The following is a 20,619-nucleotide window of genomic DNA, read 5'->3' on the forward strand; positions in this document are numbered from 1 at the left end:
TCACCTCACCTTCTCAGACACTTTGCTCTCTCTCTCTATCACCTCACCTTCTCAGACACTTTGCTCTCTCTCTCTCTATCACCTCACCTTCTCAGACACTTTGCTCTCTCTCTCTATCACCTCACCTTCTCAGACACTTTGCTCTCTCTCTCTCTATCACCTCACCTTCTCAGACACTTTGCTCTCTCTCTCTATCACCTCACCTTCTCAGACACTTTGCTCTCTCTCTCTATCACCTCACCTTCTCAGACACTTTGCTCTCTCTCTCTATCACCTCACCTTCTCAGACACTTTGCTCTCTCTCTCTCCATCACCTCACCTTCTCAGACACTTTGCTCTCTCTCTCTCTATCACCTCACCTTCTCAGACACTTTGCTCTCTCTCTCCATCACCTCACCTTCTCAGACACTTTGCTCTCTCTCTCTCTCTCTATCACCTCACCTTCTCAGACACTTTGCTCTCTCTCTATCACCTCACCTTCTCAGACACTTTGCTCTCTCTCTCTATCACCTCACCTTCTCAGACACTTTGCTCTCTCTCTCTCTATCACCTCACCTTCTCAGACACTTTGCGAGCGCTCTCTATCACCTCACCTTCTCAGACACTTTGCGAGCGCTCTCGATGAGCTCCTTCTTGGTGAAGGTGTCAGAGGGACTGCACTGCAGCGCCCCTGCCTTGGTGACCAGGCCGGTGCAGCTGAAACCCAACTCGCCCACCTGCTTCTTGATGTGGCAGCCGATCTGTTAGGACACACACACACACACACACACACACACACACACACACACACACACACACACACACACACACACACACACACACACACACACACACACACACACACACACACACACACACACACACACACACACACACACACACACACACACACTTTACTTTTGCACCAAATGTATTCACCGAAAAACAGCAGCTCAAAGGGTCGCATGGACCCGTTGTCGGCTTGTAGATTTCCTGCCCAATCTTCACCAATTATTTACACCAGAGTTTATTTATGGGGCTCCATTTTTACCCACGGGTCAAGACACTAGATCCAGGAGTTTATAACCTTTTGAATTATTTTGATATCTTGATGATCTGTGATCATAATAATAATAATAATAGCACACATTTTGTCAATCAAAACATATCCCCCAAAAGCCATCATCTAAGCACTCTGATCAGGATTAAACGGAAGTGCATCAAAATAGAAGCTCCGGGGTGCCAGAGTTGTCTGATCGCTTTTACTCTGAAAGCCATGAACCGGAAACACTTTCCTAAAAAAGTTGACTTTACAAAGAGACCTCACATCCCCGATCATCTTAATTAATTTTTTTACGCTCCAAAAAGCATTCATATTTTGCGGGAGAGACGGATGAGGAGCAGAAATGAAGCGCCAGCATAGCGATCCATTTATCACCACGGAGAGCGCCCTGGATTAGGAGATACGAGTCATTCTTTCCGCCGCGCTAACATGGGAGTCAATGACAAGCTAATAGTTGCACTGAGCGAAATTCTGAATATTCTTATCTCGCCCCGTGTCACTAGGACGTCGCTAGGACGTCCACAGACGTCGTAGGCACTCATTTTTCGGAATCCTTATGACGGCCTCATGCGTCGTCTGAACTGAAACGGTTAATAAACGGTCATACTATATGGTCAGATATGATACTATACAGTCAGATATGATAATAATATAGGGTCAGATATCGGGGGTGCATTACTTCGGCGTTCTCGGCCGTGATAGCAGCGTATTTGGCCTCGCCGGCCAGATCTCCAAACTCATTGGTCAGCTGGTTGGCCAATCCTCCGAGGTCATCGGGGTTGGTGTTGGACTTGGTGACCTATAGGGAGAGAAAGAGAGAAAACATCTCCTCAGTCCTAAGAGCTCTACCAAAGTCACTTAAGTATATACAACCAGTGTTGGGTATAACGGCGTTTAAACAAACGGCGCTACCTAACGTCGTTATTTTTTTCAGTAACGGGTAATCTAATTAATTACAATTGTCATCGCTACAACGCAGTTACCGTTACTGACAATGAAATGTGCTCCGTTATTATGTTGTAGCGTCCCCAAGCTTTCTGTTACCACGGGCCGGCTGTGTGTGTGTGTGTCTGTGACTCTGTGTGTGTGTGTGTGTGTGTGCGTGCGTGCAATGGGGCTGCTGCTGCTTCTCCTGCTGCTGCAAACATGAAGCCCAACACACACCAGCTCCGTCCGCCGCGTCGCAACCAGTTCTATTTTCCAGGCGGCGCCGCGCAGCAACGCGCCGCGCCGCGTCGGACGGAGCCGGTGTGTGTTGGGCTTCACACGGTTAGAATAAAACAAACATAGCAGTCAGTTGTGAAAGCTTGATGCTACACAGACCATGCTAATGCTAAAGCTAATGTTGACAGCCTGACTGCATGCAAAGAGAGAGAGAAAGAGAGAGAGAGAGATATGCAGGGGAGGGCCTCTTGTGTGTGTGTGTGTGTGTGTGTGTGTGTGTGTGTGTGTGTGTGTGTGTGTGTGTGTGTGTGTGTGTGTGTGTGTGTGTTTGTGTGTGTGCGTGTGTGCGTGCGTGCGTGTGTGTGTGTGCGTGTGTGTGTGTGACTGACCACTGACCAGTTGTCTTAAGTTCTGAGCCAATTTGTGTCTTTAATTAGACAGTATTGTCTACCAGTTGTCTTGTCTGAAGTTGTTGGACTTTTGAGGTCCAAAAAGTTTGAGAGCCACTGGTGTAGGCAATTACACCTGGTTTACTGTTGAGGTTCAATAAATATTATATTGAAGTGCAATACAATACAAGTGCAATACATATATTGAAGTTGAAGTTTATTTCTCCCTCATGGCAAAAGGTTATTATGTCTTATGTGTAAGTTGTAACTTGTAAGTAGGCTACCTGTCTATGCTGTTCTACTCTATGCACCTTGTGAAACCTGCTCCCAAAAACAAGCCAAATTCTTAGACATACAAGTAAGACGCGCAAACGCGGGAAGCGAACGCAGCTCGTGTGTGTGTGGTTGTGTGTGGTTGTGTGTGTGTGTGTGTGTGTGTGTGTGCTACAGCTGCGCCCTGTGTGTGTGTGTGTGTGTGTGTGCTACAGCTGCGCCCTCTGGTGGCGGGTGGGTGGTGTCACAGCGGGACAGACACACAGACATGAGCAGCAGGGTCTCATAGTAAGTGGCTCACTGCGTTCGCAATCATAGTAAGTGGCTCACTGCGTTCGCAATTACAACTTCTTTTACGCAAATAGTTACTTTTCCTAGTAACTAGTTACTTTTACAATAGAGTAATTCAGTTACTAACTCAGTTACTTTTTTGGAGAAGTAACTAGTAACTATAACTAATTACTTTTTTAAAGTAACGCGCCCAACACTGTATACAACACATCGAAGAACCACTGACATAGAAACATAGCTTTAAGTATATACAACACATCGAAGAACCACTGACATAGAAACATAGCTTTTTCAGAAAACTGTCAGGATGTAGAGGAATTTTTTTTTTAATCTGATCTCAGGTCAGAATGGGTTCAAAGAGTAGACTAGTCAAAGTGTAAAGCCTTTAAAGGTTCCTCACCATCTCCTGCACGGTGACGGCAATGGCCTTGGCCGTGCGGACCATGGTGGTCTGGTAGTCCACGAAGGTCCCGTCGGGCTCCCCGGGGTTCTGCTCCTCCATCAGGCTGATGGCCAGCGTGATGCTGTCCACCATGCCGCCCACGGCGCCCGCCGCGCTGGCCGCCTCCGACAGCGTGGCGCCCAGGTCGTCCACCGCCTCCTTCATCATCTGGACCGACTCCTCCAGGGCCTCCTGGGTGTGGGCAGCCTGGATGGAGAGAGAGAGAGAAGAGTCTGTTATCATCTGGACCCATCAGGGCAGCCTGGATGGAGAGAGAGTTGAATTGAGTTTTATTTTAGTTTTTGTCATAGTCTAGTTGTCCAGTCGACCAGCTCAGTGTCCTTGTGGTTAGAGTGTCCGCCCTGAGACTGGGAGGTCGGGGGTTCGATCCCCAGCCGGGTCATACCAAAGACTGTAAAAATGGGACCCAGTGCCTCCCTGCTTGACACTCAGCATCAAGGGTTGGATTGGGGGGTAATAGTCCCTGTGACATACTAGCGTCATGTCCAGGGGGTGTACTTGGACATCAAGCTGCCTCATGCTGAGATAGGCTCCTGCCCTATGAGCCTCATGGCTCGGCAAGGCTACTAGTTGTCTTGAATATTTTTCATTATAGTTTTAGTCACATTTTCGTCATCTGGAATGTTTTAGTGTTAGTCTAGTTTTAGTCGACTAAATCTACTGTTGATTTACGCGACTAAAATGTATCTTGGCGGGCCTTGATGCCGTCATAATGGCTCATTTTACGCTTGCTGAGCAGAGCCGATTGCGACGTCTTGTGAGCTTGTAGATCGGCTATTTGTGTAAAATGACTGTATTCTTCTTATACTGGATCTCTTGTCCACTAGTCCCTTTCCAACATTTTAGTCTAGTTTTTAATTTGTTGACGAAATTGTCAATATATTTAGACTTAGTTTTAGTCATCATAGCTTGTTTTCATGTATTATTATATAAAACAAAGGTAGTCGACGGTGCATCTTTCGTCATAGTTTTATTCGACGAAACCAACCCTGGGTGTGAGCCGTCTGTCTGGACAGACAGAGAGACAGACAGACAGACAGACAGCCGTCTGTCTGGACAGACAGAGAGACAGACAGACAGCCGTCTGTCTGGACAGACAGAGAGACAGACAGACAGCCGTCTGTCTGGACAGACAGAGAGACAGACAGACAGCCGTCTGTCTGGACAGACAGAGAGACAGACAGACAGCCGTCTGTATGGACAGACAGAGAGACAGACAGACAGCCGTCTGTATGGACAGACAGAGAGACAGACAGACAGCCGTCTGTATGGACAGACAGAGAGACAGACAGACAGCCGTCTGTATGGACAGACAGAGAGACAGACAGACAGCCGTCTGTATGGACAGACAGAGAGAGAGGCATTTTGGTGTTTTAAAGCATCGTTACACTTTAGCTATTGGAAAATAGCAGATCTACAAGCTCATAGCGCAGAAATCACACCCGTGTGAACTGAGTGGTGCTCCCTGTACCTTGGGGTCATCAGGGTTAGTGTACCTTGGGGTCATCAGGGTTAGTGTACCTTGGGGTCATCAGGGTTACTGTACCTTGGGGTCATCAGGGTTACTGTACCTTGGGGTCATCAGGGTTACTGTACCGGTAACAAGAAGACTCACCCCGGTGCGTGCCCGTTTTTCCTCCCGGAATTTTTATATTGACCCTATAAACTATTTAGTATCATTTAGTATATGTAAGGTTTTGCCCCCTCAAATGGTACCTCGTCAGATAATCCCCACATATCCTACAACAACTTCTGTGAACAGACTTCACTGTAGTAGCTTTTCATAAATTATATTTGTACTTAGGCTGTTCTGCTGTCATGAAAGTTTATAGTTAGAGAAATTCAAAATCCAGCCGTCTGCTGTCCAGCCTCTCCCACCAACCCCTCACTGGGGAAAACTCTGGGAGGAAAACAGAAACGGGGTGAGTCTTCTTGTATTCACTGTACCTTGGGGTCATCAGGGTTACTTTTTTATTTTATTTAACCTTTATTTAACCAGTAAAAACCACATTGAGACTGAAGTCTCTTTTACAAGTGTGAACTGGCCAGAACAATAGGCAAAATAAGTGACACAACTCTGCCAGTAAACAAAAAAACAACAAAAAAACAGGACAGACATACAATGCTCATAAATACAGTACCCACTACCAAAGAAGCTAAAAGGGAGAACAGGAACGCGACCAGTAAGGACTAAAAGATCTAAGCAACGGAAATTGCTAGTCGACTAAAAAAAGCAAGCAGACAGTTGCTATACGTCAAAGCAGGAGCAGTGTATGGGAAGTGTGCCCATGGCAATCCATTTAAAGCTCACTAGGGGAATCACAGCAGCCAGTTTGAGTCTGGACTGTAGGTCATTCCAAGACCAGGGTCCGAAATAAGCGATGCTTTTTTTCCCAGCCTCAGATTTTGTTGGGGGCACGACATAGCGTAACCAACCATTTGATCTGAGGTTGAGAGAGTTTTGGACAAGTTCAAATTTAGAACCAATGTAACGTGGGAGGTTACCAAGAATGGCTTTATAAATGAGAGTATACCAATGTAGCAACCTGCGAGACGTTAAGGAATACCAACCCACAAGGGCGTACAGAGTACAGTGATGAGTCCTATAGGGGGAATTGGTTATAAACCTCAATGCAGCATGAAACAGGGGGTCAAGTTTGCTCAGAGTTGAGGAACTAGCAAAGCGGTAGACAGTATCTCCATAATCAAGCTGCGACATGAAAAGGCCTGTAACCAGCTTTTTGCGAGAAGCATTAGAAAAGCAGGACTTCATTCTGTAGAAGAAGCTCAGTGTGAACTTAAGCTTTTTTGCCAAGGTGTCAATGTGGTGTTTGAAGTTTAACTTGTTGTCCAACCAAATCCCAAGATATTTATACAACTCAACCCATTCGATGGATACTCCATCCAGAGTGGTGATATTTGAGGGGACATTGACTAGGCTATTTGGAGAAAATAGCATGGCCTTGGTTTTGTGGCCGTTTAATAGCAATTTGCTGTTTAGCAGTTCATGCTGCAAGGAGACAAAGTCAGAGGCCAAGTTTGACACTGCCACATCAAGTGAGGGGGCACAGGAATACAGAATTGTGTCATCTGCATACATATGATACCTACTATGCTTGGATTGACTACAAATATGGTTCACATACAGCAGAAAAAGCAAAGGTCCTAGAATGGAACCTTGAGGGACTCCTTTCTCTAGGGTGATAGAGTCAGACAGTGTGTCACCAAATTTAACACACTGTGTGCGGCCAAATAAGTAGCATTTAAACCAGCCTAGCACATTATGGCGAAAACCAGTATTCGAGAGGACATCTAGCAAAACATGATGGTCCACGGTGTCAAATGCCTTGCTAAGGTCAATGAATAAGGCTGCACAGAACGATTTTGAGCCCAGGGCATCCCTGATGTCATCCATGACATTAAGGCATGCTGTCACAGTACTATGTTTTGCCCTGAAGCCAGACTGCATTGGGTTTAGAATCGTATGTGCATCAAGAAAGAGTTTAACCTGAGTCGATACTTGGCCCTCCAAAATCTTAGCCAAGGCTGAGAGGTTGGAGATAGGCCTGTAGTTATTGACGTCACAGGGGTCGCCAGCCTTGAGAAGTGGTGAAACATGAGCCTGTTTCCACACTTCTGGTAAACTCTGAGTAGTTAAAGAGAGATTAAAAATGTCAGTGATCGGTTGTGCAATCACCAAGGCCGAAATTCTTAGAAAATAAGGGTCGAGACCATCTGGACCAGAGGACTTTTTTGGGTCAAGTGTGGACAGGGCACGCAACACATCTGGAACTAGAATAGGAGAGAAGTCAAAATCAAAATCAACAGGTGAGCCAGTATTCACATGGGCGCCTTGATGAGGGACTCCGGCATTTTGCTCGTCAAAAAGATGACCAGCCCTTTTAAAATGAGCATTAAATGCATTTGACATAGATTTTTTGTCAGAAATAAATGAGTCTCCAACCCGAACTTTTGGCGGGGGGCCAGCAGCACCTTTCTGCTGAAGTGTTTTGACTACTCTCCAGAAGCTGGAGTGATTACTCGCAGTATCTACTGTGAGAGATAGATAGTGTTCGGATTTGGATTTTCTAATAAGGGCCTTACATTTGTTTCTCAGCACCCGAAATAAAAGCCAGTCGTTTGCAGACTTAGATTTTCTGGCGAGTGACCATTGCTTATTTCGAGTGTGCAACAAGTCAGCTAATTCCCTAGAGAACCAGGGATTTGCTCTATTCTTAATTCTTATTTTTTTGAAAGGCGCATGCTTGTTTATCAGCCGGAGAAGGTGGTCGTGAAAAAAACGAAAAGCCTCATCCACAGTTGGAATTGAGGAGATCCGAAACCAATCGACTGATGCCAAATCATGGAGGAAGGCTTGTTCCGAGAAGTGTTTAAGGCACCGCCGGAGGATAGTTAGGCCATTTCCTTTAGGTAGCTTAGTGCTCCTAACACAAGAAATTGCACAGTGGTCACTTAGATCGTTTGCAAATACACCGACAGCAATGTATTTATGTACAGCATTTGTTAATATAATGTCAATTAAAGTGTCACCACCAGTAGCTGGATTATGCCTGGTGGGACAGCGAATGATCTGGACTAGGTTTAGGGTGTCACATTGCTGCTTAAAGCTAGCAGCTTTGTCACTAGCCCAATCCCAGTTCATATCGCCGAGACATAGAAGTTCAGTGCTAGCACACTTGGATAGCAGCATACTGTACCTTGGGGTCATCAGGGTTACTGTACCTTGGGGTCATCAGGGTTACTGTACCTTGGGGTCATCAGGGTTACTGTACCTTGGGGTCATCAGGGTTACTGTACCTTGGGGTCATCAGGGTTACTGTACCTTGGGGTCATCAGGGTTACTGTACCTTGGGGTCATCAGGGTTACTGTACCTTGGGGTCATCAGGGTTACTGTACCTTGGGGTCATCAGGGTTACTGTACCTTGGGGTCATCAGGGTTACTGTACCTAGGGGTCATCAGGGTTACTGTACCTTGGGGTCATCAGGGTTACTGTACCTAGGGGTCATCAGGGTTACTGTACCTAGGGGTCATCAGGGTTACTGTACCTTGGGGTCATCAGGGTTACTGTACCTTGGGGTCATCAGGGTTACTGTACCTTGGGGTCATCAGGGTTACTGTACCTTGGGGTCATCAGGGTTACTGTACCTTGGGGTCATCAGGGTTACTGTACCTTGGGGTCATCAGGGTTACTGTACCTTGGGGTCATCAGGGTTACTGTACCTTGGGGTCATCAGGGTTACTGTACCTTGGGGTCATCAGGGTTACTGTACCTTGGGGTCATCAGGGTTACTGTACCTTGGGGTCATCAGGGTTACTGTACCTTGGGGTCATCAGGGTTACTGTACCTTGGGGTCATCAGGGTTACTGTACCTTGGGGTCATCAGGGTTACTGTACCTTGGGGTCATCAGGGTTACTGTACCTTGGGGTTGCCTCCGGCCTCCTTGGCCGTGTACAGCATCTGCAGGGCGGACTCGGCCAGAGTCTTGGTCTGGTCCAACACGGCCATCTGCTGCTGGCTGTTCAGCATCTTGGAGGCCATGCCGATGGACGTCATGATGAGAGGCTCAAAGTAGCTGGCCATCTGAGACACCTGGGAGAGAGGAGAGGAGAGGGTTTAACCCATTCTGACCTGAGATCAGATTCATACGAGGTTTCCACTGGGACACACACTGGGTCTGATTGACCCATTCTGACCTGAGATCAGATTCATACGAGGTTTCCACTGGGACACACACTGGGTCTGATTGACCCATTCTGACCTGAGATCAGATTCATACGAGGTTTCCACTGGACACACACACACTGGTCTGATTTAACCCATTCTGACCTGAGATCAGATTCTATAAAAATGTCAGTCGTTCTTCGATTTTTTCAAAAATAGCAGACCTACAAGCTCGTAGCGCGCCACTCGGTGGCGCGCTATGAGCTTGTAGGTCTGCTATTTTTCAATAGCTAAAGCACGACATGATGCTGACACCGAAATGGGTTCCCGTTCAGAATGGGATATAGTATAGTACATTTAAATATGCATAATAATGTATCATTTGTATGGCGGCTAGTCGTTCACCTTGTGTCCCAGCTGGGAGGCTTCTGAGCGGGCAGCGATGGCCACCGGCTCGATCAGGTTACTGATCTCCTGGACAGACGCTGCCATCTGCTCGTGGAGAGCCTGAAACACACACACACACACACACACACACACACACACACACACACACACACACACACACACACACACACACACACACACACACACACACACACACACACACACACACACACCGTGGGGATTAGAACACTGTTCCCTAAACCACTGGTCATGTTAGCATAGCCTAAAACACACACTGTGGATTAGAACACTGTTCCCTAAACCAGCGGTCATGTTAGCATAGCCTAAAACACACATGGGGATTAGAACACTGTTCCCTAAACCAGCGGTCATGTTAGCATAGCCTGAAACACACACTGTGGGGATTAGAACACTGTTCCCTAAACCAGCGGTCATGTTAGCATAGCCTGAAACACACACTGTGGGGATTAGAACACTGTTCCCTAAACCACTGGTCATGTTAGCATAGCCTGAAACACACATGGGGATTAGAACACTGTTCTAATCTAAACTGTACAGTAGTACCACTTGGGAGACATCTTCCCGTGGGGTGGGTTAGTGCAGTGTACAGTAGGGGAGGGGTTAGAGTACAGTAGGGGAGGGGTTAGAGTACAGTAGAGGGGGGGTGTAGTACAGTAGAGGGGGGGTGTGGTACAGTACCTCTTGGGACACGTCCTCCCGGGGGGTGAGCTGCTGGCTGATGGCAGCCAGCGAGGCCTGGTCCACCTCTCGGATGCAGCCGTTCAGAACCTCTATGGCCTCGTCGCACTCCCTCTGACCCGGAGCCTTCTCTCTGTCACACACACACACACAGACACACACACAGACACACACACAGACACACAGACACACACAGACACACAGACACACACACACACACACACACACACACACACACACACACACACACACACACACACACACACACACACACACACACACACACACACACACACACACACACACACACACACACTTAGTGTTACTACATTAAATGTGACCAGATTTGACTGAGAGCCTGCCATCGCGCAAATTCCAGCTTTTCACCAGAGTTTTCCAGCTTTTTCAAAATGAGTTAATAGCACAGGCAGACTCTTCACATAACTAGAGCACGTCTGGAATAAGTGTCGGAGTTCAAATCGACATGTAAATATGAAATAACTGCTTAAACATGTAGCTAGGTGTAATGTTAGAGACCACATAAGACATGTAAATATGAAATAAATGCTTAAACATGTAGCTAGGTGTAATGTTAGAGTCCACAGAAGACATGTAAATATGAAATAAATGCTTAAACATGTAGCTAGGTGTAATGTTAGAGACCAGAGAAGACATGTAAATATGAAATAAATGCTTAAACATGTAGCTAGGTGTAATGTTAGAGACCACATAAGACATGTAAATATGAAATAAATGCTTAAACATGTAGCTAGGTGTAATGTTAGAGACCACAGAAGACATGTAAATATGAAATAAATGCTTAAACATGAAGCTATAGGTGTAATGTTAGAGACCACAGAAGACATGTAAATATGAAATAAATGCTTAAACATGTAGCTATAGGTGTAATGTTAGAGACCACAGAAGACATGTAAATATGAAATAAATGCTTAAACATGTAGCTATAGGTGTAATGTTAGAGACCACAGAATACATGTAAATATGAAATAAGTGCTTAAACATGTAGCTATAGGTGTAATGTTAGAGTCCACAGAAGACATGTAAATATGAAATAAATGCTTAAACATGTAGCTATAGGTGTAATGTTAGAGTCCACAGAAGACATGTAAAAATGAAATAAATGCTTAAACATGTAGCTATAGGTGTAATGTTAGAGACCACAGAAGTGAACTTTTCAAGCCTGTTTTCTTAACTGGCTGTTTCTCTGCAAGACATTACTCTATAAGCCATATCTCCACAACTGGTGGGTCAAACTGAACAACCAATATGTCAATTTCAAATTTGGTCACAAATGGTAAATGGTGCATTTATATGGCGCCTTTATCCAAGGCGCCTTAAATAGATTGGGCATCAATTGACCCATACATTCATTCTTGCTCAAGGACACTTTCCTGGAACAACACATTTTCAGATGGGGGTCGGCGGCCAAATACAGATAATTCTGGGGGTCCTTGACATGAAAATGTTTGAGCACCGCTGACTGACATAGAAACATAGGGTTTTTCAGAAAACAGATTTATTTTTTTAGAACCGAGCTCAGGTCTAAATATAAATAATAATAGCATAAATCAGGCAACCCTGAACTCTGTGTGTAAGGCAAAATGTTTGTGCACACCCGGAGCGATTATTTTAATTCACAATAATTAAAATTGCTGCTTGTGTTACGAGTACAATCACACCGAGAGTCGATTAGAACGAGGCCATCAAGCAACGCATCGAGTTTTCCAAACAAAATAAACATTAGATGTGAAATAATTTTTCATATGTTTATCAACGATATTTCCCTAATCATAAGCTTGACTCCCCAAACCTTTTTTTTTTCAACCTTAACCCATTCTGAACAGGAACCCATTTTGGTGTCAGCATCATGTTATGCTTTAGCTATTGAAAAATAGCAGATCTACAAGCTCGTAGCGCGCTACTCTGCTATTTTTGAAAGATCGAAGAGACATTTTTTAGAATCTGATTTCAGGTCAGAATGGGTTAAAAAACATGTTTCCTTGTGAGGACCAGGAAAATCGTCCCCACAATGAGCATTTCTCAAATTCTACTATTCGACAAGTAGAGTAAAACAACACACACACATGCGCGCACGCGCACACACACACACACACACACGCACACACACACACACACACACACGGAGCGCATATGAGCTGACAACGACTTGTGCAGTTCACACGTCCGTAAATACCTCGGCATGTCATCGCGTAGTGGATCAGATTCATGGAGGCCACACAGAATGTGATACCGTGCTTACAGTGCACTGGGTCAAGGGTCAAGGGTCAAGGCCGCCGCCAGGCTAACTAAACGCGCGGCGTCCACAAACTTCTGGTGATGTCACCACCTTGTCGTTTGGTGCCGTTTTTTGGGGGGGGGGGGGGGGGGGTAAATGTAGAAGAATAAAAAAATAATAGTAATCTATAATTGTGTGAATGGTTGGTGTGTGTGTGTGTGTGTGTGTGTGTGTGCTTGTGGCGTAGCACCATGCCCTGTGGCCCGTGGGTGGGCCCCTGGGGTCCACCCATCCATCCATACCCCATGCCCTGTGGCCCGTGGGGGGGCCCGTGGGTCCACCCATCCATCCATACCTCATGCCCTGTGGCCGGTGGGTCCACCCATCCATCCATACCTCATGTTGGTGATGAGCTTCTTGATGGAGTCCGACACGGTCCTGGAGTGTCCCGCCAGCACGGACCACTTGGGGGGGTCTTTGGGGTTGACGGCCAGGGAGCGGGCGGTCCCGATGAGGCCCGTGGAGCTCTCCAGCATGGTCCGGGCTGCTGCCACGATGGGCTCCATGGCTGCGTGGCCCTGGACACACACACCATTTTACAATCTAGGCATTTAGCAGACGCTCTTAATCTATTCTGACCTGAGATCAGATTCAGAGATTTATGAGCTTTACAGCAGTGTTGTTTTTGGCAGCAAATTTAGATATTTTTTTGTTTTAGTCGTAGTCTCTTGAATAGTTTTCATTTAGTTTTAGTCACATTTTAGTCACCTGGAATGTCATGAGATTTTAGTCGACTAAATCTACAGGTGATTTAGTGGGCTAACATGTGTTTTGGTGGGCCTTGATGCCGTCGTAATGACTGCTTTTACACTTGGTGAAATAAATCTACAAGCTCACAACGCGCCACAATGCGACGCGTTGTGAGCTTGTAGGTCGGCTATTTTCAGCACGCAACCAAGTGTAAAATGACTTCTCTTGTCCACTAGTCCCTTCCTAACATTTTAGTCTAGTTTTTTAATGTATTGACGAAATTGTCGATATATTTTTAGTAGTGGTGGGCATAGATTAATTTTTTTAATCTAGATTAATCTCACTGCAATTCTGGAGTTAATCTAGATTAATCTAGATTAAAATGCCTCATTTGAACTCTGCCGAAAGCATTGAAAACACACGCTGCCCCGGCCAACTTTTCATCTTTCGCAGCTTTCTCTGTGGCGTACTGGTCATGGATTCTCCTTGTGATAGTTCGTTTGTAAGATGGGTCGCCTGTGGCCGCCTGGAGAAGAAGCTCGAGCCCATCATCTTCAACCACACTGATAGGTCGGCAGTTGATGGCAATCCACTGAGCTAGGAGGTTAGTTAGCTTGGCTGATAGAGTTGGGCTGACGGGCTTGCCACGGTTGCACTCCAACATTGTAGTTTGACGAACACTTTTCCCCGGAGCCATATTAGGCCTAAAAAATAAAAACTTTGGTTTCCGATTGGCTGTCATTTTTGGGCTGAGTAGGTAGGGAATTTATTTTATTTTATTTTATTTTTTTATTTTTCGTGGGAAGGATGGGTAGCAAGGATTTTTTTAATTTTTTTTTCCTACGGCAATGATGGATAGGCTTCTTTTTTAATAACTTCAATATTTGCCTGAAATACCATCTTTTAAATAATGAATGGTTCAAGTACACATAACACTGTATGCCTACAGCTAAACATTTGAAAACTTTGAATAGAATGTCCACACACTGGTTGAACCCGCTAGAAAATAGAAAAAAATAGAAATACTGATATACAGTATGCAGCTTAAAAGTGAATAGTGTTAGAACGGTGGTTGGTCAAACAGATTAGAACGGTGGTTGTTGAACTTGCTACCGCTGTCTGGCCTCTGGTTTGCGAACCAAATTAATTGCTTAGTGTTCAGCATCAAAGTATATAACTTAAGTTAACTTGCCATATGCTTAAATGTTCTATACGCCCATCGATTAATCCGCAATAGCTCGTTTTGGAAGTGTCGGGACTCGAGGCTTAACGAGACACCAGCTTGAACCCAGCTGGGTGAATAACCTAAATCAACGTCACCAACTCACCACGGTAAATGCTCCATATAACTATGAAAGCGCTAATGTTAATGTTCACTGCATACACGTAATATAGTTGACCAAGCAATGTTACAGTCCACTGTAGGCTACAGCTATTTGGTTTCCAAATCGTAGCGCTGTAGACTACAGCAATTTAATTTCCGCATCGCAGCGCAGCGCGCCTCATGTGTGCCCAAAAGAACAGATCTGCAAGCTGTCGACACGCAATCGAGCGGCATGTTGATAGTTTGTATGTCTGTTATTTTGGTTAGGCAACGCACATTAAGCGTGGTATGTGGGTTTGAGAGGCAATGATTAATGTAGGCCTACAGTAGCCTAGTAGATTATAGCCAAGTTGACAGTTGTCATAATATTGTATAGCTCTGTTATGGACTGTTGCACAACGTTAGCCAACGGTGAATGATGAAAAAGTTGCACTTTGTTAACGAGGACAGTATTGGACATGCTGCGTCACTTCAGAGGATCGCTGCTACTTTGATTCAAAGATGTTTACTCACCCCTGGAATCGCTGGAAACCATTAGAATGTTGGAAATGGAACATGAGTTACAACCTCAAGTAGCCTACCATGCACCTCGCGATGACGCATTCCAAAACATTTGCTCTCAGAGTAATTTATTTCACCTTGTCCCTGTTAGGTTAGGACTTCTCCCTCCCACAGAGTAATTCCGCCAGGTAAAACTATCAAAGTGAAATTCCTAGTTTGCTCGCTTTATGCAGTCAATGCAGACCCAGCTCCCAGACCCAACTTTGAGAATAGATTAATGGCGATAATTTTTTTGACGCGCGATAATATTCTCGCGTTAACGCAGCACGTTAACGCCGATAACGGCCCAGCATTAATTTTTAGTCATCATAGCTTAGTTTTCATTTAGTTTCTATTTAGTTTTTGTCAGTGAAAAAAGGTAGTCGACTAGTTTTAGTCGACGAAATCAACAAACTGTACCTCTGGGGCTGATCTGTGATCAGTGAGGAGGTACTATAGGAGGTGGAAGCTGTACCTCTGGGGCTGATCTGTGATCAGTGAGGAGGTACGATAGGACAGGGGTGGGCAACTTTGACGATGGAGAGGGCCACCATATTTCCACACTCACTCCAGAGGGCCATATATTACTGTCGTAGCAAAAATAGCCGATCTACAAGCTAGTAGATCGGCTATTTTTGCTATTTTCGAATTGAAATCTTTATTTTTTTGCTATTTTTATTTGGAATCCTGAAAATTAACATTCTTATATAATTTCAAATGCCTTTAAATTATACGTGTGTTGAGCATTGAGCTACTAATTTAGACTGAAGTAATTAAAGCAGGTCATGTTTGCATGTTGTGGAATTGTAAACAGCTGAAACCAACATTATATCAGTATTCTGATATTAACCTGAGGGCCACATTAAGTGAAGGTGGGGGCCGCGTGTGGCCCCCGGGCCGGCAGTTGCCCACCCCCTGCTATAGGAGGGTAAATCTGTACCTCTGGGGCTGATCTGTGATCAGTGGGGAGGTACTATAGCAGGGTAAATCTGTACCTCTGGGCTGATCTGAGCCGGGACGCTGGAGAACTCTGGGTTGGAGGCGAAGGCGGTGAGGTTGTCCACGGCCTCGATGAGCGGCACGGTGGCTGCTCTGCACTTCTCCCTGTTGTCCTGGTTGAACGCGCCGTCCAACGCCTGGGGGGCGCGCGCGCACGCACACACACACACACACACACACACACACACACACACACACACACACACACACACACACACACACACACACACACACACACACACACACACACACACACACACACACACACACACACACACACACACACACACACACACACACAGTTAACCCATTGTCGCAATATTGCTGCTCTGGGTGGATCTTTGTTGGTTGTAAAGTGTCTTGAGACAACTTGTTGTGATTTGACACTATAATGAAATTGAATTGAATTGAATTGAACCCATTCTGACCTGAGATCAGATTTTTTTTAAATGTCAGTCGTTCTTTTTCGATTTTTCAAAAATAGCAGACCTACAAGCTCGTAGCGCGCCACCGAGTGGCGCGCTACGAGCTTGTAGGTCTGCTATTTTTCAATAGCTAAAGCATAACGTGATGCCGACACCAAAATGGGTTCCCGTTCAGAATGGGTTAACAGTTGAACTGCCCAGGCATATCTTCAGGCTTTAACCATTGCTTTTAGGACATTATCAGAGACCATTTGGGGTTTTATGGAATATGATTCTATTGCTAGTTTGACCAAACATTGTTTTACCTTGATGGTCTTGACCAGGTTAGTGGTGCTGTTACCTTGATGGACTTGACCAGGTTAGCGGTGCTGTTGGCCACCTCCTTGGCGGACTGGACGAACTGCCTCTTTGCGACGGGGTTGGCGGTCTTGGACGAGGCCAGGCGACACGCGTTGCAGAGCGCCGACGTGTGTTTGGCCACGATGGTGGCGGCGGAGAGCACCTGGAGGTGGGGGGGGGAAACGCTCCAATTGTCATTGAGATTATTAGCCTCAAGTGTTTGTTTGTTTGATTGTTTTTGTGTGTGTGTGTGTGTGTGTGCGTGCGTGCGTGTGTGTGTGTGCGTGCGTGCGTGTGCGTGCGTGCGTGGGTGTGCGTGCGTGCGTGGGTGTGCGTGCGTGCGTGGGTGTGCGTGCGTGGGTTACCTGTGACTGCGTGCAGGCCGGGTCCACGAGGTTCTGACAGGCCATCTGGATGCTCTGATTGGCTCTGGCAAACTGGGCGGGGTCGACCAGGCCCTTCTGACCCGCCGTGCTGTTGGGGTCGGACACGCCCACCAGGTACGCTGCCTGGACACACACACACACACACACACACACACACACACACACACACACACACACACACACACACACACACACACACACACACACACACACACACACACACACACACACACACACACACACACACACACACACACACACACACACACTCACACACACACACACACCAAATTAAATCAGGCACAAATTAGACGCCTACATTGGCTAAGGAAGGACCCACAACAACAGAGTGGCCTGCTAGCTGCTAGGCTAACAGGCAGAGTATGAAACAAACTTAACCCTACAAGTTCATCGCGCGCCACTCGGTCTGCTAAATTTGAAACCACTGATTTTTAGAATCTGATCTCAGGTCAAAATGGGTTAAAACTAACTCTAACAGAAGGGAGGGATGTGGGTTTGGTGTGGGGGTCTAACAGAAGGGAGGGATATGGGTTTGGTGTGGGGGTCTAACAGAAGGGAGGGATGTGGGTTTGGCGTGGGGGTCTAACAGAAGGGAGGGATGTGGGTTTGGTGTGGGGGTCTAACAGAAGGGAGGGATATGGGTTTGGTGTGGGGGTCTAACAGAAGGGAGGGATGTGGGTTTGGTGTGGGGGTCTAACAGAAGGGAGGGATGTGGGTTTGGTGTGGGGGTCTAACAGAAGGGAGGGATGTGGGTTTGGCGTGGGGGTCGGTGGGACTGCAGGGAGCGCTGGTTGTGACACATGAAGACGTCCGTTGCGATGTGAGAACGTGAACGACTGAATGAACGCACGGCAGCATGGAAACGGGACTACGGACTACAGACTACGCACTACTTTAGGTGAACTGTCGGCAGTGGTGAGTGACACAACTTATAAATAGCCGATCTACAAGCTCACAACGCGTCGCAGCGAGCCAGCGATGCGTTGTGAGCTTGTAGATCGGCTATACTACTGTACTATACAGTATACACTTTGCTTCCCTGCAGCGGATTGCGGATATATACATTTGATTAAATAATTAATGCGGTCGGATTAACGGGCGGATTATCAATATGCACACTCGGATTCGGGTGACATTAAAGCTCATGCGCAGGTCTCTAATACTCGTATATTACCTGGAGGGCAGATATGGGTGTACAGTAAGCCATATCTCCAAAACAAAAAATCCAATGGCAGTCTCTCGATCAAATTCGGTCACATATTACCTGGGCTGCAGCCTCCGTCAGGTAATAGATTACAGTAATAGATTACCTGGAGGGTAATATAGTAATAGATTACCTGGGCTGCAGCCTCCGTCAGGCCGCACAGGGCTTTAGATCCGGAGCTGACGGAGTCTCCAAACTCTGGAAGGTTGCTGTTTTTGGCGTTATGAGAGATTCCCGCCATGGCTTCACCGAGGACCTGGACCAATCAAAACACAGGCAATTAGGAGGACCTGGACCAATCAGAACACAGGCAATTAGGAGGACCTGGACCAATCAGAACACAGGCAAGTAGGAGGACCTGGACCAATCAGAACACAGTCAATTAGGAGGACCTGGACCAATCAAAACAGTCAATTAGGCCCTGAACCAATTAAAACTAATAGAACTTAGATAAATACAGAAGGTAAGAATTGATTGAGCCCAACACATTGAGGGACACAGACAGAAGAGTGAGAGGTTCTGGTAGACAGAGGAGTGAGAGGTCCTGGTAGGACACAGACAGGAGTGAGAGGTCCTGGTAGGACACAGACAGAGGAGTGAGAGGTCCTGGTAGGACACAGACAGAGGAGTGAGAGGTCCTGGTAGACAGAGGAGTGAGAGGTTCTGGTAGACAGAAGAGTGAGAGGTCCTGGTAGACAGAAGAGTGAGAGGTTCTGGTAGACAGAGGAGTGAGAGGTCCTGGTAGACAGAAGAGTGAGAGGTCCTGGTAGACAGAAGAGTGAGAGGTCCTGGTAGACAGAGGAGTGAGAGGTCCTGGTAGACAGAGGAGTGAGAGGTCCTGGTAGACAGAGGAGTGAGAGGTCCTGGTAGGACACAGACAGAGGAGTGAGAGGTCCTGGTAGACAGAGGAGTGAGAGGTCCTGGTAGGACACAGACAGAAGAGTGAGAGGTCCTGGTAGACAGAAGAGTGAGAGGTCCTGGTAGACAGAGGAGTGAGAGGTCCTGGTAGACAGAGGAGTGAGAGGTCCTGGTAGACAGAAGAGTGAGAGGTCCTGGTAGACAGAGGAGTGAGAGGTCCTGGTAGACAGAAGAGTGAGAGGTTCTGGTAGACAGAAGAGTGAGAGGTCCTGGTAGACAGAGGAGTGAGAGGTCCTGGTAGACAGAGGAGTGAGAGGTCCTGGTAGACAGAGGAGTGAGAGGTCCTGGTAGACAGAAGAGTGAGAGGTTCTGGTAGACAGAAGAGTGAGAGGTCCTGGTAGACAGAAGAGTGAGAGGTCCTGGTAGACAGAAGAGTGAGAGGTCCTGGTAGACAGAGGAGTGAAAGGTCCTGGTAGACAGAGGAGTGAGAGGTCCTGGTAGACAGAAGAGTGAGAGGTCCTGGTAGACAGAGGAGTGAGAGGTCCTGGTAGACAGAGGAGTGAGAGGTCCTGGTAGACAGAAGAGTGAGAGGTCCTGGTAGACAGAGGAGTGAGAGGTTCTGGTAGACAGAAGAGTGAGAGGTCCTGGTAGACAGAAGAGTGAGAGGTCCTGGTAGACAGAAGAGTGAGAGGTTCTGGTAGACAGAGGAGTGAGAGGTCCTGGTAGACAGAGGAGTGAGAGGTCCTGGTAGACAGAGGAGTGAGAGGTCCTGGTAGACAGAAGAGTGAGAGGTCCTGGTAGACAGAGGAGTGAGAGGTCCTGGTAGACAGAGGAGTGAGAGGTCCTGGTAGACAGAAGAGTGAGAGGTCCTGGTAGACAGAAGAGTGAGAGGTCCTGGTAGACAGAAGAGTGAGAGGTCCTGGTAGACAGAAGAGTGAGAGGTCCTGGTAGACAGAGGAGTGAGAGGTCCTGGTAGACAGAAGAGTGAGAGGTCCTGGTAGACAGAAGAGTGAGAGGTTCTGGTAGACAGAGGAGTGAGAGGTCCTGGTAGACAGAGGAGTGAGAGGTTCTGGTAGACAGAAGAGTGAGAGGTCCTGGTAG

General features: G+C 46.6%; 1 protein-coding gene across 3 annotated transcripts in view; it reads right to left on the reverse strand.

Moving 5' to 3' along the window:
• Positions 1-20,619, reverse strand: part of tln1 (talin 1) — a 215,247-nt gene that overhangs the window by 53,792 nt on the left and 140,836 nt on the right. For all 3 annotated transcript variants that reach the window (XM_083793816.1, XM_083793817.1, XM_083793818.1), the window contains 11 exons: positions 18,794-18,916; positions 17,415-17,558; positions 17,051-17,212; positions 16,282-16,422; positions 13,069-13,250; positions 10,416-10,548; positions 9,714-9,815; positions 9,066-9,236; positions 3,560-3,808; positions 1,722-1,841; positions 594-740 (listed from right to left, as the gene is read on the reverse strand). In XM_083793816.1, coding sequence (XP_083649942.1) covers positions 594-740; positions 1,722-1,841; positions 3,560-3,808; positions 9,066-9,236; positions 9,714-9,815; positions 10,416-10,548; positions 13,069-13,250; positions 16,282-16,422; positions 17,051-17,212; positions 17,415-17,558; positions 18,794-18,916 — 1,674 coding nt within the window. The remainder of the gene's footprint in view (positions 1-593; positions 741-1,721; positions 1,842-3,559; positions 3,809-9,065; positions 9,237-9,713; positions 9,816-10,415; positions 10,549-13,068; positions 13,251-16,281; positions 16,423-17,050; positions 17,213-17,414; positions 17,559-18,793; positions 18,917-20,619) is intronic.

This window comes from Protomyctophum parallelum (genome assembly GCF_964188405.1).
Source record: "Protomyctophum parallelum genome assembly, chromosome: 21".
NCBI lineage: Eukaryota > Metazoa > Chordata > Actinopteri > Myctophiformes > Myctophidae > Protomyctophum > Protomyctophum parallelum.